The sequence below is a fragment of the Oryx dammah genome, unplaced genomic scaffold (assembly GCF_014754425.2).
Source record: "Oryx dammah isolate SB20612 unplaced genomic scaffold, SCBI_Odam_1.1 HiC_scaffold_17, whole genome shotgun sequence".
NCBI lineage: Eukaryota > Metazoa > Chordata > Mammalia > Artiodactyla > Bovidae > Oryx > Oryx dammah.
Genome location: NW_024070201.1, coordinates 51104346 through 51130733, shown reverse-complemented (window position 1 = coordinate 51130733; position 26388 = coordinate 51104346). Strand labels below are relative to the sequence as shown.

Genomic DNA, 26388 nt, shown 5'->3' with positions numbered 1-26388 from the left:
TACTGCCTCCCTTACTGTCATGTTTCCATATACTAGAAGTAATACAGAGTCAGACATGACTGAAGTGACTTAGCAGCAGCAGAAGTAATAAACAAGCCAGGGACTTAAGCTAACAAAGATTATCCTTTATAGCAGATCTTTATACAAAGCTGCTCTACTAGTGTCCTAATGATTCTTTGCAGTAAGCATCAGGGGATGTTCAGTCAAGTCTTCCTTTTATATCTTGCTTGCCAAACTTACTTATGCAATAAAAGACCATGTTCACTTCTGATACTATCTTCTGCTTTTCTTATTTAGTCACCAGTTGTTAAACTACTAAAGATCACAAATGCAGGTAATAATTCTTCTGTTTTTTACATGGTAATCTCAGAACTAGAAAGACTGTAGAAAAGGAGTCACACAGAGCAATCTGGAATTCAACTGGGAAAAGACAGTGACCCACACATGCTGCTAAATTACTGGAGATTAATCTTGATTTTGGCTCCATACTTTTTAAGAACTGGTGGTGGTGGTTTGTTTACTTGCTAAGTTGTGTCCGACTCTGCTACTCCCTGGACTATAAACTGCCATCCTCCTCCGTCCATGGGATTCTCCAGGCAAGAATACTGGAGTGGGTTTCCATTTCCTTCTCCAGGGGATCTTTCCAACTCAGGAATCGAACCCGGGTCTCCTGCATTGCAGGCAGATTCTTTACCAACTGAGCTATGAGGGAAGCACTTTTTAAGAATGGGCAAGCCCAAACCAGTCAGCTAAACAGAATTAACTGGAGAGGAGTATTCAAGACCTGACAGACATTAGCCTGGATCTGACTAACTTATGCAATTTCACCTAAAAGTTTATTTCTGTTCAATCTTAAAAAAAAAAACAAAAAACAAAAAAAACCTCTCAAGGAAAGAGTCAGGGTTTTTATACTCTAGAGAAGCCTCCACCCAAAAACTTTTCTCTTAAAAGAATGGAACAATTATATGAATAAAAGCTTAATTTATATCAGTGAATACTCTATATAGTTCACTTTGAGCGACATGCATGGATTCTTAAGGAGAACTGGGAGACTTAGGATTCATGTGGAGGGCACAGTCCATAACTGCAGTAATCCAAAGGTATTCTGAAGTTGAGCGTGCACTGATGCTGGATACACATCTTGTTAAGTTTAACATGCAGAGCCATGCCTTGTTTCACTGGAAAGCTGCCCCGTGCCTCACATCGTCACGGTGGCCCGATCTGAGGTGAATCCCTCAGTGTTCCTCTAGATTCACCAACTGTGCAGGCCACTTTGATGCTTCAGACCTGTCAGTTCTTTGGCCTGAATGTGAGGAAAGCTCTAAATATCCCTTCTATTCCCTCTCCACACCCATGTACTTGAGTCTAAGAAGAAAATTCATTTATTTGTCAAGGTTAACATATGTGTTTGCTAGATGATCTATATGTAATCTGACAAACCAAAAGACAGGAAAAGGATATAAGGATACAACAGTTAAAACAGTTACTGGAGGATTCAACGTCAGATGACGATGGGAGCAGCTCCAGTTCTTCAGAAGATAAAGAGAAACACAAGAAAAAGAAGAAGAAAGAAAAGCATAAGAAGAAGAAGAAAGAAAAGAAAAAGAAGAAAAAATGAAAGCATAAGTCTTCCAAGTCAAATGAGTTCGGACTCAGAATGACAGAGCCTGACTTGTTCAACATTCTCTTCTCAAAAACCAAACACTGTGGCCAAAGATGAGAGGACCCGTGGAGGAAGAGGAAGAGGAGAGACGCCCAGAGGGAGGGGGTGTGGAGTCCCAGTTGCGGGTTCTCCCCTGCCTTCTAGGGAGGATGTGAGTTGTGTGTTGCCAGGTGCTAGCTCTGGACATGCCTGACTTCAGGCTGGAGAGCTTTTCCCCTTGTGTTCCTCCCTGCTGATCCCTGTGGGTCCCAACTCCTTAGAAATGCCTTGGGCAGGGCGGCCAGTTGAAGGGAGTCTCTGAGGAGCTCCTACGGGTGCTGCCGTAGGTTCCACCTCCAGAGTGGAGCTACCTGTGTAGAGCTCAGGCTTGATTTCCCTCTGCTGCTGAGGATAATAAAAGCTCACTATTTATTTAAAAAAAAAAGAAAAAAAGAAAATTCATTTATTTCCCAAGGTTAACATATGTGTTTGCTAGATGATCTATATGTAATCTGACAAACCATTATAAAGAAAAATATTAAAACTTAAAAAAATCAACACACAAGTTATTTATAATATAGTCAGATACACAAGGCAAAAACACTAGATTAAATACCATAAGTATAGGGTGATATATAATAAATTCTCAAATGGGTGGTATAGATGATGTGTATTATGGCCCCAAAGGAGGGATCAAGGTAAGAAATTACTTGAGGATATTTTTACAGTTTCAAAGATATCCAAACCCATAAAAATTAGAATGACATATTTATCACTTTTTTTTAAACATTCCTAATTAAGGATAAAATGTTTAAATATCTTTCTTCCCAGCAAACCAACCAATCATTTAAAGAGGGAAGATGTTCTCACTGTATCTCTATAATCTGATATCAGCAGGTTAGGACCAAGGTCTGACTCGTGTCTGGTGAGGCAGCCATTTGCAACCCAGCTTTAATCTCAACTCAGTGGGCACACCTCTTTCTTTTTTCCCAACACACAGTAGATGATCTCTGGTGGTGGCTCTTTTTATCTTATCAATTGTGGAAAATAAGTATCTATGTAGGGCAGTTAGTTCTAGATAGCAATAACAAAACTGGGTAAGAAAGAAATTTTTAATCCCTGGGAAAATACCACTTCACTTAAATAGCCAGTTATATAAATTATTTCTGTTTTTGTGGATTACTAGATTCTATCTTTTTGGTGCTTCATTTCTGGGGATCTAATTACAGAAGCCTTTAGGAAAAATCACTCTTCATACCTCCTTTGTGACCTTTGAAGGTCACCACACAGCTAGCATCTTCAGCTGACCATATCTTCAGCTGGGCATCCATTCCCCCACTCAGAACCACAAGGCCTGATGGGAAAAACCTGCAACAATTCACATCAAACACATGTCCTTCCAATACTCTCTGGAAAAACAAAAGAGAATTCCATGCTAGTTCTCTTGTCCATCCCTTGATGTCCTCTTACCTCCCATATCCCTGGTCCCTTAAATGATACATCTATATGCTGGATTTTAAGGCAAAAGAGTTCCAAAGAATCTGTTTAGTTTATCTGTCTACCAGGTAATGTTCTAGGAGCTGTTGGCTCCCTTTCCTAGACTTTGGCTGCAGATGTTGTGAATTTGATCTCCAGAGCTCTTGCAACTATCCATAAATCTATTTCTACACATAAGGAGCTGAGGAGGTTTGAGGGCTCTTTTACTTAAAATCCTCTGTACAGGTTGAGAGGCTCAGCCATACAGTCAGTGTAATAGCCTATGTACTCTGTCTTAGAAATGTATCACTGAAGGCAGTTCATATCAAGGTACCATCCAGACATTCACTAGCCGGGCTCTCCCACTGTTCCAGCCCCAATTTGTTCTGGCAAATCATCAAACCTGAGCCTGGTTCTCATATTAACAAGTGGAAGAACAAAGACCAGTCAAAGTGTAGTGTCCCTACATTTTCAGAATGGGCCACTCTTCTTTCCATGGCCCAGTCTAAGGTTTCTCAGACCACCCTAAAAGTGTATCCAAAGCCTTTACTCTGAGCTCTCCATTGGAAGCCTGCCAGATCTTCATGCTCCCATCAGTGCTAGAAGACACACCAAGGCCTCCTCCACTGGAAATGTCCAGGCATGTTATCTGTTCAAAAGACAAAACCAGTGTTGTAACCAGTGTTACAAATAATGAAATGCTCTTCTTTCCTTGAAATGTTATAAACCGCTCTCAGTTAACACTCCTCTAAGACTTCTTCAAGCCTGTGCTTCCCAACCCAGAGAACGTGTATTTCATATGAAGGCTGAGTTATTGTTGCTGATCTCCCAACAAGGCTAGAGCCAAAACCTTTTATTTCTCAAAACAAAAAGATATTCTTGTAGTCATATATAACCTCCTGCAGTTTATATAACTGTAAAGTCCCTTATTCCCATATCATTTCCATAGTTTCCACCTTTTGCTATGTTACTTTAAAATTAAGATACCTCTCCTGATTCTTAGGAACCCACTTACATAAAAGACAGACTCCAAGACGCAGCAGAAGGATTCAAGGAAAAGCAAAGATGCTTCCATTCACTACTTCACACTGCCTCTGTAAAACCTTAACTGTGTTTGTGTATTTCAGAACAAGTAACAGAAAATTCAAATTGCCAACACCCAATGGATCATCAAAAAAGCAAGAGTTCCAGAGAAACATCTATTTCTGCTTTATTGACTATGCCAAAGCCTTTGACTGTGTGGATCACAGGAAACTGAGGAAAATTCTGAAACATATGGGAATACCAGACCACCTGACCTGCCTCTTGAGAAATCTGTATGCAGGTCAGGAAGCAACAGTTAGAACTGGACATGGAACAACAGACTGGTTCCAAATAGGAAAAGGAGTACGTCAAGGCTGTATATTGTCACCCTGCTTATTTACCTTATATGCAGAGTACATCATGAGAAGTGTTGGGCTGGAAGAAGCACAAGCTGGAATCAAGACTGCTGGGAGAAATATCAATAACCTCAGATATGCAGATGACAGCACCCTTATGGCAGAAAGTGAAGAACTAAAGAGCCTCTTGATGAAAGTGAAAGAGGAGAGTGAAAAAGTAGGCTTAAAGCTCAACATTCAGAAAACGAAGATCATGGCATCTGGTCCCATCACTTCATGGCAGATAGATGGGGAAACAGTGGAAACAGTGGCTGGCTTTATTTTTCTGGGCTCCAAAATCACTGCAGATGGTGACTGCAGCCATGAAATTAAAAGATATTTACACCTTGGAAGGAAAGTTATGACCAACCTAGACAGCATACTAAAAAGCAGAGACATTACTTTGCCAACAAAGGTCTGTCTAGTCAAGGCTATGGTTTTTCCAGTGGTCATGTATAGATGTGAGAGTTGGACGGTGAAGAAAGCTGAGTGCCGAAGAATTGATGCTTTTGAACTGTGGTATTGGAGAATACTCTTCAGAGTCCCTTGGACTGCAAGGAGATCCAACCAGTTCATCCTAAAGGAGATTGGTCCTGGGTGTTCATTGGAAGGACTGATGTTGAAGATGAAACTCCAATACTTCGGCCACCTGAGGCAGACAGGTGACTCATTTGAAAAGACCCTGATGCTAGCAAAGATTGACAGCAGGAGGCGAAGGGGATGACAGAGGATGAGATGGTTGGATGGCATCACTGACACAATGGATATGGGTTTGGGTGGACTCCAGCAGTTGTTGATGGACAGGGAGGCCTGGTGTGCTGTGGTTCATGGGGTCACAAGGAGTTGGACACGACTGAGAGACTGAACTGAACAGAAAATTCTAAGATTCCCTTATGCAATTTCAGTATTAGGAATCACTTCATGAATAAGCCATGATTAGAATGTCAAGTCTTTTTCATATACATGCATATGTATTATCCCCTTTATATTAAAAAAATAAAACCCAGTTGCAAATATTCCAGAAATGTAAGACTGAGATATATAATTCCAGCCATATTCCCAGCAACTACGATTCTCACATGACCTAAATTATTTTTTTTAAAGTAGGAATTTTGGCTTTAATTATTCAACTTTCCAGTTTACATTTCTATGCCAATTAAGCCATAATGAATAGGTGTGGCAAAACTAAAGGGATTATATAAGTCAGCTCTAACGCTAAGATTTTCTCTTCTTTATTTTGATTCCTCAATAAAAGGACTGTTAACTTAATTGTAGTTCCAATTTAAGCATTATGACAACAATTAACATTTATATCATGCTTCATCATTTATAAAACATTTTCAAATACACTGAATCATTTGATCCTCATAATAATCCCATTCTGCCCCTAGCTTCTCATTGGTGGATTCTGCTTTCACACTCATGTCTAGGAGACATTTCTCAGATCTTTCTTCTCCCACTGCTACCACCCTAATCCTTGGCCTGACAATGACTAGCAGTACTGTCAATTTCAACTCTGTTCTGGCTTCCCAACTACATGATGAGCTTTATAAGTGTCAGAACCATGTCCAGCACTACTTTCTTACACAAATCATAGGCTATGTACATAGTAACTATTCAACAAATACCTAATCCCAGTTTGGGAATAAGGATGAAGCACCTCATCAACAGATAAGAAAGTAAAGCCATCTGACCTATATCAAGGAGACCAACTACTGTCCCCATTCACAGGGTCTCAGAAACAAAACATATTTAACACTTTCCTACTCACCCTGAAATCAATTTAATCCCTAAAGTAACACAGCAAAACATCTTTCCTGACTCATGTGGCATCTATCTTTGGCTTTATAAAAGACACCTGAAATTTAACCTGTCCAAACAGAACCCTTATTTTCCCCTGAAAGTGAAAGTTGCTCAGTCGTGTCTGACTCTTTGCGACCCCATGGACTATACAGTCCATGGAATTCTCCAAGCCAGAATACTGGAGTGGGTAGCCTTTCCCTTCTCCAGGGGATCTTCCCAACCCTGGGATTGAACCCAGGTCTCCCGCATTGTGGGCAGATTCTTTACCAGCTGAGCTACAAGGGAAGCCCTCTGCTCCCTACCAATACAACTACTTGTCCCCCACTTAGTAAATGACCCCAGAATTTACCCAATTCTCAGGCCAAATCTTTAGGATTATCCCAACTCCTCATTTTCTCTCTCTCATATTCAAGTCATTGACAAATCCTATCTGGTCCCACACCCTAGAATATAGGCTCTACACCACCATTCTATTCATTGCTATAGCTCCAGTGCCCAGAAGAGTATCTGGAATACAGTAGGTGATTAGCAAATGGGTGAACCACCTAATAATAAGTTCAAATAAGAGAAAGAGAATAAGAAATAGAATAAAAGAACAATTAATGTGTGTGTGTTTTTAAATGACCTATTCCACAAAAGGTAAGCAGTTCTCCGAACACCTGAAGGAGTTCACCACTTCCTCCCCTCGAGGTCTTCAGTTCTATATTTATATATTACAGTGGCTGTCAACAAGGAGCAATTTGTTTCTAGGGGGACATGCTGCTACTGCTAAGTCACTTCAGTCGTGTCCGACTCTGTGTGACCCCATAGATGGCAGCCCACCAGGCTCCCCCGTCCCTGGGATTCTCCAGGCAAGAACACCGGAGTGGGTTGCCATTTCCTTCTCCAATGCATGAAAGTGAAAAGTGAAAGGGAAGTCGCTCAGTCGTATCCGACTCTTAGCGACCCCATGGACTGCAGCCTTCCAGGCTCCTCCAGCCATAGGATTTTCCAGGCAAGAGTACTGGAGTAGGGTGCCATTGCCTTCTCCAGGGGAACATGTGGTGATGCATAAACATTTTTAGTTGTCACAACCAGGGACGCTATCTAATTGACCACTTGTAGGTAGAGGCCAGGGATGCTGCTAAACATCGTACAGTGCACAGAATAGCCTCCTATGAAAAAGAATTATCTAGCTTAAAATGTCAATACTGCCAAGGTTGAGAAACTCTGACATACTGTTTGGTACCCTCTCAGTTAATAAACTCTCCCTGGAGGGGATGGGGATATTATGTTTTCATCTCAGTTATAGATCTTTGAGGCCCTAGTTCCTCGACCTAAAAGGTAATTAAATCTGAACCCTCCATTTCTTCCAAAGTGATAGTACACTGAAAAGTAGATTATAGATCATACCAGCTGTCTCCTTCCTCCAAATTTTTATTAAAGGAGGAAAGAGAATTAACATTTACTGAACAGCTATTATATGCCAAATATGTAACAGACACTATTCTCATATAATCCACTCAAAAATCGTTTAAGCATTAGTAAGAAATCAGATTAGAAACCTGAGGTTTAAGAGGTAGTTAAGTAACTTCCCTAAGGTGACAGAGCAGAGCCAGGATACAAACCTAAGTCAGAGTCTAAAGTTAAACATCTATTCCTTAGTTACAGGAAAAGAACAGACAGATCAATGGAGCAATTATAAATACTAGATATAGATGACAATTCACGTCCTTGAGATAAAGGATGGATTATTTTGTAGTACTGTAACATGCTAATCGTTTCAAAAAGAATTGTTACAAACACTGTAAATCAGATATACTTCAATAAAATAATTTTTAAAAATTAAATTAGACCCCTACTTCAAATCAAGTAACAGAAATAAAGTTTGAAATGTAAAAAATAAAACATAAAAATTCAAAAATTATCATTTTTATAATTGTATTTAACAAACACTATTTATATTGTGTTTGCCAGGTTCCAGGCCCAATTCTAATTGCTTCAATCCTCACAACAACCCTAAGAGATAAATACTTTTACTCCCACTTTAGCACAGGAAGGTTAAACAACTGGCCTGAGGTCACACAGTTAAAGTGGCAGAACGAAATTCAAATCCAGGGGATCAAATCCAATGAGCCTGACTCTAGAGTCCCTGCTCTTACCCATTACACTGTGTAATTTAAAGTATGTGTGTGTGTGTGTGTGTATATATATATATATATATATATATATATATAATCACAGACTACCCTAAGCAGGATCCCAAAGGCAGTCATCATAAATTGATAGGTTTTATTATCTAGAAAATTAAATATTTTATATGTCAAGATACTATAAACAAATAACAATGAATGATAAACTAGAAAAAAGCTATCTGCAGAATACATGGCAAAAGATCAATACCCTTAATATAAGAAGAGTTCTTATCAATAAAGAAAAAAAATCACACTTAGAAAAATGGGCAAATGACATGAAGAATGGTCAATAAATATATGAAAAAGTGGTCAATTCATAATTAATCAAAGGAAATATAAATTAAAATAGCAATGAAACATCATCCCTCAATGGTAAAACTTTAAAAAATTTGAATAGCCAGCATTAGCAGAGAATGTCAAGTCAGACTGGCACAAAAGTGATAAAAGTAAAAAAAAGTCTTTTTTAGGCAATTGATAGGGCCCAGTTGTAGGTCAATCAGTCAGAAAATTCAGTACAAGTAGAAAATAATAAAAAAGGATATAAAAATACCCCTACATTTTATTTTAACTCAAATACTAATCTTTTCATGAGTCCCCTAATTACTATAAAGAGTTGACTTTCTTGTAAAAAACTATAACCAAACGGTACACAAGTTCTAGTTTCTTGAAAGCAAAGCAAATCTTTAGTCACACTTACAAAGCAATCTAAGAGCAAAAATTTATCCAGGGTTTTTTAAAGAAATCTTTTCCCTAATACTGTACTACATTTATTTTGTCCAAACTACCAAAATAGCAGGTTTAAAAAAACTCTTCTTGGGAATTCCTGGCAGTCTAGTGATTAGGACTCCACTCCAGGGGGCACAGGTTCAGTCCCCAATTGAAGAACTAAGATTTTGCACGCTGTGTGATATAGTCAAAAAAAATCCTCTTCTGTATCAAGTCTCTATAAAGCAATCAAACTGAGTTTCCAAAGACATAGTCACTCTGCCTTTCACACTTATATTTCACTGGCTTAACATATTTAATTAACATAATTTCAACAACAGTACAACAGACATTGTAACTGACCCTTGGTAAGCATTCAACTTAACTGGTAGTGTCAGCACGCAAACCTCAAAGACCTTACAAGCTGCAAATGGGCTGTGAGCATGAATCAGAATGGTTTACAAAGGAAATGCACAGCAACAGTTGACTCAATAAATCAGTTAAGTGGAAGCCAGGTAGAACATACCAAAAGCCTTATGATGTACATTCCCTGTGACTCAACAACTCTACTTCTATAAATGTACTCTAATTTTTTCTTACCTTTGTGAGTAAAGGGTTAGCTATATCATCAAAACTATGAAGTCAGAAAATTAGAAATAAATGAATGCCCAGTAATATGAGAAAAATAAATTATAGTAAAGCCATACAGTAGAATACTATGTGACTCTTAAAATAACACACATAAAGTAAACACAGAATGATGTACATATTAAGAAATAAAAAATAACTTATAAAACAGCATGTACTATAAAAACCTATTATGGAAAAAAAAAACCTATTATGGTAAAATATTTAAAGAAAAAAGATTGGATCAAGGAAAATAATGATACATATCAAGCAATCAATAAATGTTAGCTATTACAAATATGATTATTATTAATTTTACTTTTAAAAACTGAGCTATAGTTAATAGACAATATTAGAAAGTTACAGGTATACAAAATAGTGATTCACAATATTTTAAAGGTTATATTCCACTTACAGTTATAAAATACTGACTATAGTCCCTGTGTGTACAATATATTCTTGTAGCTTATTTATTTTATACATAATAGTTTGAACCTCTTAATCCCCTACCCCTATCTGCCCTCCTCACTTCCCTCTCCCTTTTTATATCCATTAGTTTCTACATCTGCGAGTTTGTTTCCTTTTTGTTATACTCACTAGTTTGTTTTATTTTTCAGATTCCACATCATATAGTATTTGTCTTTTTCTGTTTAACATATTTCACTTAGCATACCCTCCAAGTCCATCCATGTTGCTGCAAGTGGCAAAATCACTGATTATTATTAGTAAGTGCCATATAACAAAAGTTCACGTTATCTTTATATTATAGAAATGAATGATTTTCACTTTCTTTTGTATTTCCTAAATTTTGATCACTAAATATATATTTGTTTCACAATAGGGTAAAACCAGCTATTTTTGAAAATGTATCACACAATAAGAAACAGTAGGCTTTAATATAATCCTTCATTTCTGCTTCCAAAAAGCATATGGTACTAGAAAGGGCTTTATCACAAAAATCTCTGAAAATTATCCCTCAATATGCTGTTCTTGGAATTTTGAGAAAATGCCTCTTTCTATAGGCAAAGGGAGAGAAATATGAGCAGTAGCAAATTACTCAAACATCAAGTACTATCATCATTATCCAAAAGTAGGTAAGCAGCACTAGAGTAAAGCATACATAAGAAAATTTCAAAAAAAAAGAAAATTTTTTTTCACACAATTCCTTTCTTTAAGATTACCAGTAATTTGAATGTATTGCTGTGAACTATAGTTTTGCCCAGGTAGGCGCCCAGGAGTGGGACTGGCGGATTATATGGTAATTCTACATTTCGTTTTCTAAGGAACATCCACACTGTTTTCCATAGTGGCTATACTAACTTACATCCCCACCAACAGTGTAGGAGGATTCCCTTTAATAATAATAATAATAATAATAATAAAAATTATCAGTGAGTGGATTTGTACATTTATTCTAAGGACCCAACTACTAGTTTTGCCAAATATATCATACTTTATCAGCTGTGTTATAACACAAAGTAAATGAAAACCACATTAATTATTAATATGTTTATAGCACTAGACAAGCAGAAAAAACGAAAAACTAACATGTTATTATGTTTTCTCCTCATTTTATCAAAATACTTACACTCTTCGTATGAATTCTGGAAAAAGTAGTATATGGTGCCAGAAACTTTGAAGATACATTTTCCTTTGGACATGAAACATGAATGCTTTTCTAAACAGAGAAGGAAAGATGAAATCCATCAGTAAAGCTACATCAACAGAACTAAATTAAGCTTCTTAAAGAAAACATTAGGATGAAAGAAACTCTTACCTTTTAAGTGTACCCTCCCTCTCTAATCCTCTTTCGCCAACCCATAAAACTATCACTCCCCTATAGATAAGCAGTCCTTTTACTGCAGAGGGTTTCAATGTAATTTGATATTGCTGAGCTATTATGTATTTATGTTGGTTTCAACCGAAGACAAACCAACAATAAGATACAAATGACAAACATGAGAACATTAATTTCCATAAAGAAAATCCAATACCAGTACTCTCAATCAGCAGTATGGAAAAAAACAGGACCAACAGCATCAGCCCGCAGGCCTAGGGCACAAAAGACTTATCTAAAAGTAAACCTGCCGCCTACAAGAATTTTCAGAATGTTAGACTACTGGCATATATAGTTACCAGAGTAAGAAAGTAGGTAAATTATGGTATGCTCATACAATGTGTAGGCCCTAGTCAGGCTTGTGGTGCCCAATCCCACCTAGGCTTAAACTGACTATATATGTTCATAGACTGGTCATTACCAAATAGCTGTCTTATGGTGTCCCAATCATTATGGTGCCTAATCATTACCACATATATTTCAGCTACTGTAGCAAGAAACCACTAGTGACATAGTATTAAATTATACCTAGGACCAGACATTAGATTCAAGTGGCATGACTTGCTAAAGGCAGACTGTAACCATTTAAGCATGTTGGTGTTTCAAGACCAAGATATAAAAGGCTTGGTAAACACCTCCTCAAGGATTCTTGCAATACAACAATCCCCTACTCTAATCAGCAGAACACTAACACTGTCCCCTAAGTGTGTATCTCCTACATAGAGCTGAGGAGCTGCTCTCACCAAAGGGACCCTAATCTGTTATCCCTTATGCAATAGTACTTAAAAGTTTCTGAAAATTCTTCTGGACAATGAAAATGTCTTCAACAATCAAGACTTTCTAAACCTCTTTATGTACAACAAGCACAGTCTTCACAGTTCATGAGAAAGAATAGTTTCAAAGTTATAATATTCTCATCATTGAAAATCAATATTCTCTTATTACAGATCTTCTATTCCTTTAAAAAGACAATTAGGTTATCTATATGGACCGTTCTTTTTTAGCCAGCATATCTATGCCTGGCTGCCTGCAGGCCTTTTATTAAATGAGTTTTTGCTCTAACCGTATGACAAAGCCCATACAGCTGCAAGAGAGCTGACCTGGATTTGGAATTGTCTCCTGCACCCGAAACTAAAGTATCAGCTAAACTTTCCTGGCTAGATATTCATACCAAGAAATGACATGAGGAGCTCTAAAAGCTTAGTGTTCCGGACTCTGTAAGAACTGGGTTTTCTCTCAGAAGGCTTTATTTCTTTGGAGTTAATTATATAAAAGATTTCAAGAAATGAGTGGCTTTCTCCTGCTCATCAATCCTGCAAATCACACTTTAATCCATAAACAGACAATGAAGGAAGATAAATGTTGTATTATCTTCCAGCAGTAGAAAATGTTCATGCTGTTAATGAGAAGATTTAAAAGAAAAGCTGTGGGAAGAATCAAAACAGACAAAATTCAGTGTGAAGGGGAAGAGTGAATACTCCACACCAAGATAAAATTAAAAGTCAAAACTTTTATCTTTTGAGGGGTTAGGTTTTTAAGCATAATGACAGATCTGTTTTAACAGGACAATGCAGCAACATCAAATAGCAAAGTGACTCATGGTAGTTAGGAAACATGAATGTTCAACCATAAGCACTTACTGTCTGACCCAGCAGGTATTCAGCAATAATTAGCAATGATGTTGGAAGGGCCTGAGTACAAAGGGAAGAAAGGAAGTCAGCACCCAGGCTGTGAATGGATACTGGCAAACCACCTGGGGAAAATGTAGGTTTGCAAGGTGGTGTTATACTTGAAGTTAATAGAAATGGGTTTTAATTCTGACACAGTCTAGCCAGCTTTGATTATTAAGGGTTAATTAACCTCTCTGAGTCTGTTTGCTTATCTGTAAAATAGAAACTTAAAATTCTAATCCCATAGGATTGTTACAATAAACAATAACTCACTTTTGAAATACCTTAGTTTCTTTTATATGCATTCTCAATCCCCACTAATCAGCCTACAAAGTAGAATACAGTCTCTGTTTTATAGATGAGGAAACTGAGGCTCAGGTAACCAAGTTATTTGTCTAAAATTATATAGCTAGTAAATGTCACAGTAACTAAGACTTGGACTCAGATTTTTTGGCACTTTCTACAATACTGTTTATGAAAAACAAATATAAAAATATATAAAAACATGTAGCTTATTTTGCACAGATGGCAGTAAATGAACATTTGCTAAAAATCTTATGTAAAAAACAAAGTACTCTCTATTCTTGTCAGTACACCTGAAACATCTTATAACTAAGAAAGCTTAATTACACCAATAAAAGAAAAAAGAAAAAAAAAAGGCTGTTTCACCCTTTGGGAATCATCTCACTAGAGCACAATGACTGCAGCCATCAGAATGAGGAAGGAAAGTCAGATCATGAGTTCTGCAACACTTAGATGGCCATCTACTCACCTCAAAGACTGATGAGAAAAACAATATATTAAGTACCGTAATACAGGCCTTCACCAAGGTGTGGCCAAACTCATAACACTATATTGTACAATATGGGGTACCAGCTACATAAACCTACTGAGCACTTGAAATGTGGCTAATACAAATGAGTGACTGAATTTTTAATCTTAAAGTTTAATTTAAAAACTGATACTTGATCCAATTACTGGAAAACTTTTAAAATATGTTTGGAACTAGTTAGGTACATGAATCATCTGTTTTCAACTGTAAATTTTTTTAAACCTAAATATATATCAAGTATTTCCAATTAAAAAATTAGAGTTTGAATTGAGATGTTCTCTAAGTTAAAATACACAAAGGAGCTCAAAGACTTAATAAGAAAAAAAGAGTAAGAAGAAAGAAGTGTAAACTATTTCTAATAATTTTTTATATTAATTACAGGTAGAAATAACATTTTAGAGATATTAGGTTAAATGAAATATATTATTAAAACTAATTTCACCTATTTTTTTTTTACCTTTTATATGTGGCTACTAGAAAATTTAAAATTACACATGTGGATACATACTGCTATATATAAAACAGATAAACAAAAGGACCTATTGTATAATACAGGGAACTATACTTAATATCTTGTAACAACCTATAATGGAAAAGAATCTGAAAAAGAATACATATATAATATCCATATATATATACATAATTGAGTCACTTTGCTATACACCTTAAACACTGTAAATCAGAGACTTCAATAAAAAAATTACACATGTGGCTCACTAATGAACAGCACTAGTATAAGAGACGTAAGAGAAAGTTTGCATTTAAAACCATGTCTAAGTATAAAAGAAAAACTGTTGACATTCAAAGGCAATAAAAATTATGATTATTTATGAATGGAATGGAGATGACAGTGATACACAGATGAGTATAAATATTAAAAGTAGATATATAAGATACTACCATAGTTTTCAACATGATGCCATCTAGAAGACATAAAAACTTACCTTATTTATTTCATTCACAATAAATCCTTCAGAAGCTGTAACCTCTGGGATGCCATCAAGGCCAATTCCTTGACAAGTTAGGCTGCCATACAAAGTTGGTTTCCCTATATAGAGAAAGATGCATGTTTCAAAAAATAAGAAGAATTAAACATCTTTCTCCTTGAACGCCCAATTCAGGCATCTGTATATATGGGAGGAAACTGGCTCATGAAAGAAAAGCAGGTACTTGTGTTAGTAGTGAGGTGAGTAGAAAGAAAAATAGCCTAGATGAACCTAATTTGGAAGAAATATACTCAAGGGCTAAAAGCCAGGAACAAAGATTTTGAGATATAGTATTTGTAAAGCTACTAGAGTAATCTCAATCTCAGTTTTACTGCCTGTGAAATGGAATTTTCCCAAGATGAAAGATGAAGATCAACATGAACATATGCATTTATCCACAGTACAGACATATTAACACAGACTAAAGAGTTAAGCTTCAATAACTGGGAAGTCTGCTTAAGCAGGACACTGCTTTTGTAGTAATATAGGCTAAATAAAATTCCTGCACATAAATGTTAAAATGTTCTCTTCTATTCTTCTTCTGTAGTGTGTGTGTGTGTGTGTGTGTGTGTGTGTGTGTGCATGTGTGTGTGTCTCTTCTATTCTTCTTCTGTAGTGTGTGTGTGTGTGTGTGTGTTGTTCTGTAACAGTTCACAATATGTTGTTTACATTTCTGGCCTCCCCACCAGACTATGGAGTCCTTGAGTTCAGAAAACTAGCAAAGTGCTCAAATTATTCAGTAAATAACTGGTACATGAAACTTAAATTCTAGAAGTAAGAGGGAAGTAAAAATCATCATGCCAAAGTCATTCATGCAGAGTAGGAGAGCTTCCTAGAGAGGGTGGGACTTAAGTAGGATCTTAAAAGATACGACTAGGAAGAAAATAAGGGAAAGGAAAGGGGAAGGAAACGGCAACCCACTCCAGTATTCTTGCCTGGAAAATCTCACAGAAAGAGAAGTCTGGTGGGCTATAGTTCATGGGGTCACAAAGAGTTGGACATGACTGAGTGAGCACAAGGGAAAGGAAACTGCATGTCAGGGAAGGGCATGTCGAGAATAAAGAACAGTCACACAGGAACAAGGGGAGAGGAGGCATCAATTAATATACTAGTTTAGTCACTGAAAGATATTAATGGAGTAACTCACAACCTAGGGTAGAAGTCTGGACTAGAGAAGATTTAGTGAAGAAGGTGCGGCAGGGAAGTGGCATGAAATGTTAGTTCAGAAAGATGCCACAAAAACAGGGTTGAGTGAACTCTGCTTTTTGTCCCTTTCCATGATTCCCTCCTGGCTTCAAATTATCCTAGGAAGTCTGGCCCTTTTGGTATATTATTTCTACCCATCTCCTGTCAGCACTGTCAATGACCTCTCTACATTCACAAAGCTACTGAAATGATCGCAGTCTCGGTATCTTGTCTGTGTAACAAAAGTGAGATTAATCTAACCATTCACCTTTCTACATTTCTACATATAGGCTGCTGAGTGCAGATACAGAACAGGACACAACTGTGCAAACTGGCACTGCTCCAACTTACCACAGTTTTCAAACTCTGCGTAGTTTTGGAGTCCTTTTGTCCCTTTTGTTCCCAGAGCAGCCAATTCTCATTATACCTAGCCTATCATCAAAACCTTCTTCCTGCATAACAGCCAAAAACTGGAAACAATTCAAATGTTCATCAGTTGATGAATGGACAAAAAATGTGATATGTTCTTACAGACTATTACTTGGCCATAAAAACATATGAATGCCACAAAATGAACCTTGAAAATGTTATGTTAAATGAAAGGTGCAAAAGGCCACATATTATGACTCTATTTATAAGAGATGTCCAAAACAGGCAAATCCACAGAGAAAGTCAATTAGCAGTTGCTAGGAGCTAGGAGGAGGGGATAAAGTAGAGACACTGCTAAACAGCATAAGGTTTCTTTTAGAGGTGATGAAAATGTGCAGAATTACTGACAGACATACAACTCTATGAATATACTAGAACCCACTGAATTGTACACTTTAAAAAGATAAACTTTACTGTATGTGAATTATATCTGAAAACAGTTATTATCTTAAAAAAAGTCAAAATCCTAATAGTCCCTACATGTTATGGTTGACATCTAGCACATAGATAGCATACATTTTATTTCAACAAAACTGCTATTTCAGGGGAAAACAACAACAACAAAAATCCTCTTCTTTAAGAGCTGACTCTAACTCCTACATCACAAAGAAAATTTAGGCTATAAGAAAATTTCACATTCCTATATCCAGGTCTATGCATGTATCTATTAATACATCTACACTTACCCTCACCTTCTTTCATCTTACTCTTTTAGACTTAATTTAATCTCTTTCTCATCTAAGATACTGATTTTTCAGTTAGTCGTCTTTTCTACCTACAACCTATATATATATATATATATATTTTAATGTATTTATTTACTTTTAAATAAGGGCTTCCCTGGTGGCTCAGACTGTCAAGAATCTGCCTACAACGCGGGACACCTGAGTTCAGTCCCTGGGTCAGGAAGATCCCCTGGAGGAGGGCACTGCAATCCACTCTAGTATTCTTGCCTAGAGAATCCCCATGAACAGAGGAGCCTGGCAGGCTACAGTCCATGGGGTTGCAAAAAGTCAGACACAACTGAGTGACTAAGCACAGCATTTTTAAATGAAACAAAGATGAATATTTTTAATGTATAACCTGTATTTTAATTGCTCTCCAATTAGTTCCCATCTTTAAAAATAAGACAAAAACCCTTGATTCTGAGACCTCCCAGCTACCACCTTTCTTTGACGCAGCACCAATTTCCTCCAAAGAAAACTGTTTAAAACTCTATTTCTCCTAGAATATCTTATTATGGAGAGATGTCAAAGGTCTCTGAAAATGAAAAATAATCAGCAAAACAAAGCTTTCTTACAAATTTAAAAGCAAAAAAATTTTAATGTTACCACACTAACTGAAAACAAATGGATGAGAATAATACAGGAATGTCATTGCAAGGAAAAATTTGGAAAACTTGGGAACTAACTATATATGGTAGGGTGAGGTACCAGGTTTTTCACTCTAATGTCTAGAATAGTGATAACTTAAGAACTGAGAAAATCTAGAAAGAAAACCTGTCTGACAACAGAAGCGCTCAGCTTCAGAATTTTGGATCTGATAAGCTCAAAACAGCAGCGAGAGTTTTAACCAGAAATGTTTAGCAGGTAACTATTCAATATCTGCTTGAAAATGAAGAGAGGTCAGAACTAGAGCTGTAGACCCAGGAATCATAATCAGGAAGGTCACAACTGAAGCTACAGAACTGCTTAGAATACAGCAGTATATGGCAAAGACACTGATTAAGATGCAGCAATGTCTCCACAAATGTCTGTGGCTCCCAATGGGATACCAATTGGAAGCCCTTCCCCTAGAATGGAGGAGTTGCAGTGGCATCCATACAGCACAAGGTCAAGAACATCTGAAGACTGTTGAAGCACATCTCAAGACTACTTGAAGCACTGTTCGAGTAGTCTAGGCCAGGAGAAAGTAGGAAGCTCTTTCCTGGGGGTTGTAAATCCTCTTTCTCTAAAGGGAAGGCATAGAGATTTAAGGATATTACCTGGGGGGTGACAGCTGAGCCAGGCCTCCCCTTCGTCCTTCCTATGAAGAGAAACAAAAACCTAATTAGACTCACTCAGTGTCAAAATGGATGTTATTGATGAAGGGGAGAAAGAACATATAATTTCCAGTTTAGCCACAGCACTTACACAAACCAGTCTAATACATTATCCAGGCATAGACAAATTTTACTGAAGAAATACTTATGGATTGTGTTTAATGCATAGATCTGTTAGTTAAGTGAAGCTCAAGTACTTCATCATGAAACACTTATCAGCTGCACTATCTTGGGCAACTTACTTCTTGATTCTGGACTTGTGTTCTCGAAAAGGTAGGTGGTCCTCAATAAATGTCAGTGTTCTTCCTATTACACATCTGGTGTTGTAGTAATAAGGCTTATTTTCAGCCCACCTAGTAAGGCATAAGTTTCTTAAACTCAGGAGACTATGTTTCATTCATCTTCACCATTGTTTCCATTTTTAAAACCTATTAGTATAATAGTTGCCATTCATGGCACTGCTGTTGGAGAAGAAAACGGCAACCCACTCCAGTATTCTTGCCTTGGAAATCCCAAGGACAGAAGAGCCTGGCCGGCTGTAGTCCACGGCAGACACGACTTAGCGGCTGAACACCTCGGTACCGCTGTACTCATTCTGGTGCCTGGCAAAATAACTTGCACAGTATATGATACACAATAAATAAATGAATGGTTTGCTGTTCATTCCAATTAAGCTGTTAGCGTCTAGAAGGCAGGAACCACCCCTTAAGTTTAGAGTACACATCTGAACTCCGCCGAGCATCTATTTAGGTCAGAGTCTAGACATGGTAAGTGTTACACTTCCCTGAAAAGACCTGTGAAGTGAAGTGAAGTGAAAGTCGCTCAGTCGTGTCCGACTCTTTGCGACCCCATGGACCACACACAACATGACTAACACACCACTAGGAGAAGGCAATGGCACCCCACTCCAGTACTCTTGCCTGGAAAATCCTATGGACAGAGGAGCCTGGAAGGCTGCAGTCCATGGGGTCGCTGAGGGTCGGACACGACTGAGCGGCTTCACTTTCACTTCTCACTTTCATGCATTGGAGAAGGAAATGGCAACCCACTCCAGTGTTCTTGGCCTGGAGAATCCCAGGGACGGCGGAACCTGGTGGACTGCCGTCTATGGGGTCGCACAGAGTCGGACACGACTGAAGTGACTTAGCAGCAGGGGTCGAGAGCATGCCAAGACTCCTGGTAATGCAGATTGCTGGGACTTTTGGAAATAGCTGATAAGTATTTGCTAAATGACCATGACTACTTGGCCAAGAGACTTCCTGCCTCTCAGTTTTCCTTTCTCCAACTCATTGATCCTATTCTGCCTCTGCCATCACACGACGCATACGTGTTTCCTGGGATACATAACTCTTCTGAGAATGAAAAACAATGACCATGTGGATTTGAGACTTCTTCTAGGCCCAGGGTTCCCTCAACAATTGATGAGGCAACCCCTATGGACATCCTGGGTCGGGGATGGCACTCCTTAACGTAAGGCAACATCCGCTACCCGCCTCCTATGTCCCAGTTCTGGACCTGGATTCACCTGAGAGCCTGGGCCCAGTCGCTCTGTATCCTCAAAGGTGCCGCCATCTTGACCCGCCTCCACCAGCCCGCCCCTTCCGCTCTCTCCCGGAAGTGGATTCCCCACAGGGCCTACGTCGAGAACGAAGGGCGGGATCTACCCGAAAAGCCGCTAATGAAAATACGCGATGGATTCTCTTTCTCTCCCCGCCCCTTTGCGCGCGCGCTCCTTGCAGGAAGCTGGTTCCTGACCGGAGGTTTACTGGGTAATTCGGTAGAGTTACAACTGCCTGCGAAACCGACGCCGCTGTGCAGCAGCGCGCGTTCGAGTCCTCCTGTCTGCCTGTTCGGTGAGCACTGTGTGCCGCGATCTTACGCGGTGAGCCTAGCGGGCACAGCGCGGGCTCGCGAGTGCGCATGCGTCCTCTCCGGATGGTGGTCGAGGAGATTTTAAGTAACTTGGCCGCCTGGGTTTTTCTGCTTACCCATCCTTTCAGTGCCATCTTAGTCCAGGCTGGCCTTCGCGAACCAACTGCCGACCTTCCATCCTGCCCTGGCCTCTGAGCGAGGGTCTTCCACTTTTTACTCATGAGAGACTGAAGCCAGGTTGAGGTGGGGAATTAAGTCCTTTCGTAGCCCATGCACTTGTCCCTTATTAGCATCTTATTCCTTGCGGTAAAGTGAGTTAAATATTACCTTAAGAAGGAAGGAAACTAAGGGATTTCCTGTGTGGTCCAGTCGTTAAGGTTGCCCTTTCACTATAGGGGACACCAGTTCGTTTCCTGGTAGGGGAACTAAGATCCCACATGCCAAAAAACTGGGAAGAAAAAAAAAAAAACAGGAATGCACGCTAAGGCTTGCGCATAGTAAAACGAGGTGCCAGTATTTGAATCCGGATTTCTTGGCTTAGAATCCACGGCACTGTTGTTTCCACCATATTGTTTCAAGAGGCTTGCCCTTGCCTTTAAAGAGCTCAGTATATTTAGAAAGAGGAAACATGTATAGTAAATAGGAGTTATCATTTATTGAACTCTGGACGTGCCAGGCTCCTTACGTGCATTATCTCATTTAGTTTTCAGTCCTGTGAGATAGATTTGATCTGTGTTTTTCAAGAGAGATTATAAAGTGTAATTTGCTCAAAGTATCCCAGTGAGTCAGTGATCAAGCTAATTTTCCAATCCAAGTTTTGTTTTCGAAGCCCATTTTCTCCCTCCTCCCTTGCCTTCAAAGCAAATGAATTTTGTGTAGGGCCAGTACTCTTGCCTGGAAAATTCCATGGACAGAGGAGCCTTGTAGGCTACAGTCCGTGGGGTCACAAAGAGTCGGACACGACTGAGTGACTTAACTTCACTTAACTTATAGAGTTCTTGGGCTCTCCCAGTGGCTCAAAATGTAAAGAATCTGCCTGTAATGCAGGAGATCTGGGTTCAATCCCTGGGTCAGGAAGATCCTCTGGAGAAGGAAATGGCAACTTGCTCCAGTATTCTTGCCTGGAGAAATCCATGGACAAAGAAGCCTGGTGGGCTACAGTACATGGAGTATCAAAGAGTCTGGACAGGACTGAGCGATTAACACTTTCACTTTCATAGAGTTCTTAAAACCTTTTTGTGACTTCCCCATTGCCCTCTTGACACCTTAACATGTGGTCTTCCTATGATCAGATACTTTCTCATCACTTTCATTAATTTTCCTGTTCTCATACTCTATTCTCCAGTCATGTAAAACTTTCAGTTCATCTCATGTCAAATTCTGTCTCCAATCCCCACCCTGCTCTTCCATTGATTAGAAATATTCTTTACATCTCTGGCTCTTCCCTTTTCATCTTTCAAGTCTCAGTCTAGAAATCACTTTCTGCAAGAAAAGAAGGCTTCCCTGCCTGTTTGTCCCCTTGTCTGGCTTAGGTAGTCTCCACTGTCTTCCCAATTTTAGCTGTTTATAGACACTGTACACAAGTAAACAGCCTTTTAACTTACCTAAATTATAAACTCTATGAAGGCAGGAAGTGTATCTGTCTTGGTCACTCTTGTATTCTCAACTCTAGCATAGAGCTTGGTACATGATAGATACTCAATGATAATTTGTTAAATGAATCAGAGACCCAGGAAAGGCATTAAGGAGTCTTAGCTTATTTATAGCCTGTCATGGTTAAATTTGTACAAAGGCTGAGTCATTTATCTTCAAACCTCTCTTAAGTTCCTTCTATATGCTGCCTTGTGCTGGGTGCTCTGAAGCAGGTGATCGTAGAAAGGCAATGTGGGCAAGTGCATCTCACATTAAGTATTCTCATGCTTCACAAACAGTTCTTGCCCTGTACCTTGTATGCTCTTTTCTCCACACAACTCTCCATTCTCCCAAATGTCATACCCTACCCATATATGGTTACTCTCTCCAGTACTAAACTCTGTTCTTCTCTAGCCATAGAATAAGGCTAATTGAAGAAAAGAAGATTGCTTCTCCAATAGGAGAACAGAGATAGCTTCCCCAGAAATGTGACATTTCACCTAATTCCAATTCTATTAGTAGAATCCATTTGAGCTTATTAGTGCTGTGCTGAGCATTCTCACATACTTTATCTCATTCTGTTCAGTTGAGACCATTTTGCAAGCCTGGTGCTGGGGGTACCAGGATGAATCAGGCCCAGTATTTGTCCTCAAATAGCTCACAATCTCCAAGGGGAGACATAGGCATAAATAGGCTATAACAGTGCAGTGGTCAGTGTTGTTTATAACAGAGGAACATATATAATCATGTCCCTACTCTAACCTTGCTCCCATTGATATTCTAGAGACTCCAGAAGATGTCAGCTCAAGGCCATGCCTGGTCCCGACAGGTAAAGAAGGAGGATGAAGAAGAGGACCCGCTGGACCAGCTCATCTCCCGCTCCGGCTGTGCTGCTTCCCACTATGCAGTGCAGGAGTGCATGGCCCAGCACCAGGACTGGAGGCAGTGCCAGCCACAGGTGCAGGCCTTCCGGGACTGTATGAGTGAACAGCAGGCAAGGCGACGGGAGGAACTGCAGAGGCTGAAAGAGCAAAGCACCGCCCACCGCTGAGACCCCAAACCACCTATCCCCAGAGGATGGCCCTGCAGAAACTAACACCCAGACAGATCATGGGAGAAAGAAATCCTGAACAGTGGAAGTTTGGGCCAAGAACTGTAAGATTTGGGGATAGTATTTGGGCCTGGGGCTGAGAGCCAGGCAGCCATGGGTTTGGACATGAGCTATCATATTGAGATCCCACACATCCTCATCCATATTGTGTCACCAATATTAAATATTGACCAGTATTTGCCATGTAAAACAGTGGGGTTAAGGGATGCTCTCCTATGCTACATCTTGGGTCAGTGTGCCAAGTACTGTGCTGAATACATGGACATTTAATTTTAAAGTAAATTCACAATCTAAAGGTAAATTGGTTTTATGAGACCTCATGTGCCATGCACTGTGTAGGAAACTGATGTAATGCAAATATATCTCCCTTCATATTGCTTTAGTCTGGTTTGAGAGAGAAACAAAACACTGGAACAACTAATTTCTGATAATGATATAAATGACTTTATTTTTCATCAGTTGTTCTGGATATTTCAGTTAGTCTAATGGAAGGAAGAAGGCAAATGGGAAAACAAATACTAAGTGCCTCTCATATGTCAGACTCTGTTGTATTAACAGATACAGAGTCTGATTTCAACATGCTCCCAACCAAAGAAATACATAAAGTTGACTTGATGTTTAAAAAGTAATTTAACATAACATACAGATTTTCAGTTTTTGAAAAGTTTTTAGAATCTGTCAACATGGAGCTTATATTCCTACTTTAATAGCAATTTGCTGGAGCTGAATGAATGATTCTTCTTTTAGGTGGATGTGTACTGCAGCTCACAACAGTTGCCATTGCTTTCCATTTTTCTTCCATAGAAGTGCATTACCCATTCTATTATTTCGCCTCTGACATTTGGGAGTGGGAAGGGAGTTGAGAGGGTGACCATTGCTATAGAACTGGAATGCAAAGGGACATATGCTGTCATCATCATCAGAAACATTTCTTGAGCATATGTATATATATACACATTAGAAGCACAAATCTGAAATAGAATAGGCCCTAAAACTACTTTGAGCCTTTCTGTTGGTATTTGGGAAGGAGAAAAAGAGAAAAGAGGAGAAGTTAAGAGGAATTCAAGTTCGAAGAACCATAAAATCCCATTTCAAGCAGAAAGACAACTGTGTGTATGTGTGTAAAAGGATGAATGAATCTGTTGGGCCATGTGTTCTGTGCTGTGGTTCATCAGAGGTAGCAGTGTGAACCATATCTGTCAGCAAGAATCTCAAAGAGAAGGGAGTTAGTTGACACTGTTAAAGACGAAGTAAACATTACATATTTGTAATATATATAGCAGAAAGGGTTACAATCTGCAACAAATAAAAAGTACCTAGAGGGATTTCCCTGGTGGTCCAGTGGTTGAGACACCACAATTCCATTGCAGGGGTATGGATTCGATCCTTGGTCAGGGAACTAAGATGCTACATGCCACTTGGGACAGCCAAAACAACAACAAAAAAATGTACCTAGAGATCAGTAAGAAAAAGCAAATAGTCCAACTGAAAAGTGAACAAAGTTAACTATGCCCCCAAAACATAGGAAAATGTAAATATATTCTACATCACTCATAATCAGAGAAATACAGATTTTAAAAACAAAAGTACAATTAGGTCATCCTGTTGACAAAAATGAAAAGTATTTATAATGACCAATGTTCTTGGGGATGGAGAGAGACACATTCACACTACTGTAGGGATCATAAATTAATAAAGTTTTTTTCAGGGCAATTTGGTGAGATTTACAAATATTTTAAATATTTAAAAGCAATTCCTCTTTTAGGAATCCTCTTAAATCCTTATACAATGTGTACACTATTATTTTCATTGCAGCATGTGTTTAATAGTGAATAAATGGTCACGGTTTGAAGTTCCATCAGTGAGGACTATTTGCTTATACAAACAGTACAAAAGAAACATACCTATTTATTAATTTGTATAATTAAAATAGAAATAATAGGTCATGAGGGACAGGGAATTCTAACAGAAAGAGTAGGAGAATCTTCTCAGCAGGAGGAATGGCTTTCACACCAGCTAAGTGGATGGAACAGGTTTGGAAGGATTCTAGTAACAGAGCCAACACTGGGAGGGTCACAGAATGTGTTTGGGCAAAGAGGGCTCTATTGACACCCAAGCCTGTTTCCTTAAGTATAATAAATGGGGATAATTCCTATTTAATAGGCACACTAGGAGAATTAAATGAAGGGGAATGTGTAAATACCTGGTAATAAAAGTTGTTAGCTTTTACTGAACTATTATAACTAATATATATGGAGCATTTAACCCTGGCTATCTGATTCCAGAGTCTGTACTCTGAGTCCCAATGATATGCTGCTTTCAATCCCACTTACTAGATTAGGGGTTAGTATAGTTTGGGGCAAACTACTTAACATCTCAGGATCTGTTTTTCCTTCTGTAAAAATGCAGTTAGTAATACCTTCCTCAAAGGCATCAAAGCTAGTAAGTGTAGATCTTCTCCATAGCGTTGTTGAAAGAATGAGTTAATATTGATAGAGAGCTTAGAAATAGCATCTGGCACATCGGTGGCACCCCACTCCAGTACTCTTGCCTGGAAAATCCCATGGACAGAGGAGCCTGGTGGGCTGCAGTCCATGGGGTCACTAAGAGTCGGATACGACTGAGTGACTTCTCTTTCACTTTTCACTTTTATGCATTGGAGAAGGAAATGGCAACCCACTCCAATGTTCTTACCTGGAGAATCCCAGGGACGGGGAGCTTGGTGGGCTGCCTTCTATGGGGTCACACAGAGTCGGACATGACTGAAGTGACTTAGCAGTAGCAGCAAACCTTCACTAAATGCTAGCTATTATCATCACTGTTGTGTGCTAGTCACTGTCCTGAGTTACATTACCTCATTAATCTTCATAACACTACTAACTCCCCTTTACAGAGGAGGAAGTAAAAGGCAGATTGCAGATCAGACTCCAAGTATGTCTTAAGCCTAT

The 26388-nt window shown here is 38.8% G+C and overlaps 2 protein-coding genes across 8 annotated transcripts in view; one reads left to right on the top strand and one right to left on the bottom strand.

The window, feature by feature from the left end:
- PAAF1 (proteasomal ATPase associated factor 1) overlaps positions 1 to 20449 on the bottom strand; it is a 41486-nt gene extending 21037 nt beyond the window's left edge. Inside the window, exons 1-7 of one of the 6 annotated variants that reach the window (XR_005724203.1) lie at positions 20351 to 20424; positions 19068 to 19178; positions 18769 to 18809; positions 15129 to 15232; positions 11434 to 11523; positions 3669 to 3767; positions 2901 to 3051 (exon numbers count right to left, since the gene is read on the bottom strand). Coding sequence is in view for 5 of the 6 variants with exons in the window: in XM_040258853.1 (XP_040114787.1) it covers positions 2901 to 3051; positions 3669 to 3767; positions 11434 to 11523; positions 15129 to 15232; positions 18769 to 18809; positions 19068 to 19178; positions 20351 to 20397 (643 nt within the window). In the remaining variant the exon portion in view is untranslated. Of the gene's footprint in view, positions 1 to 2900; positions 3052 to 3668; positions 3768 to 11433; positions 11524 to 15128; positions 15233 to 16706; positions 16826 to 18768; positions 18810 to 19067; positions 19440 to 20350 lie in introns of those variants that run through there. The other 5 variants (XM_040258851.1, XM_040258853.1, XM_040258850.1 and 2 more) reach the window with 5 other exon arrangements.
- A 67-nt stretch (positions 20450 to 20516) lies between these two features.
- LOC120876795 (cytochrome c oxidase assembly factor 4 homolog, mitochondrial) lies at positions 20517 to 25218 on the top strand. Of its 2 annotated transcripts, none has more exons than XM_040258885.1 (2): positions 20517 to 20763; positions 23114 to 25218. In XM_040258885.1, the coding sequence occupies exons 1-2, from the start codon at positions 20746 to 20748 to the stop codon at positions 23378 to 23380; spliced, it is 285 nt and encodes a 94-aa protein (XP_040114819.1). In that variant the 5' UTR covers positions 20517 to 20745; the 3' UTR covers positions 23381 to 25218. The 2 variants fall into 2 exon arrangements, with proteins under 2 accessions (XP_040114819.1, XP_040114820.1); XM_040258886.1 differs by having other exon boundaries at positions 20524 to 20678.
- The last annotated feature ends 1170 nt before the right edge of the window (positions 25219 to 26388 follow it).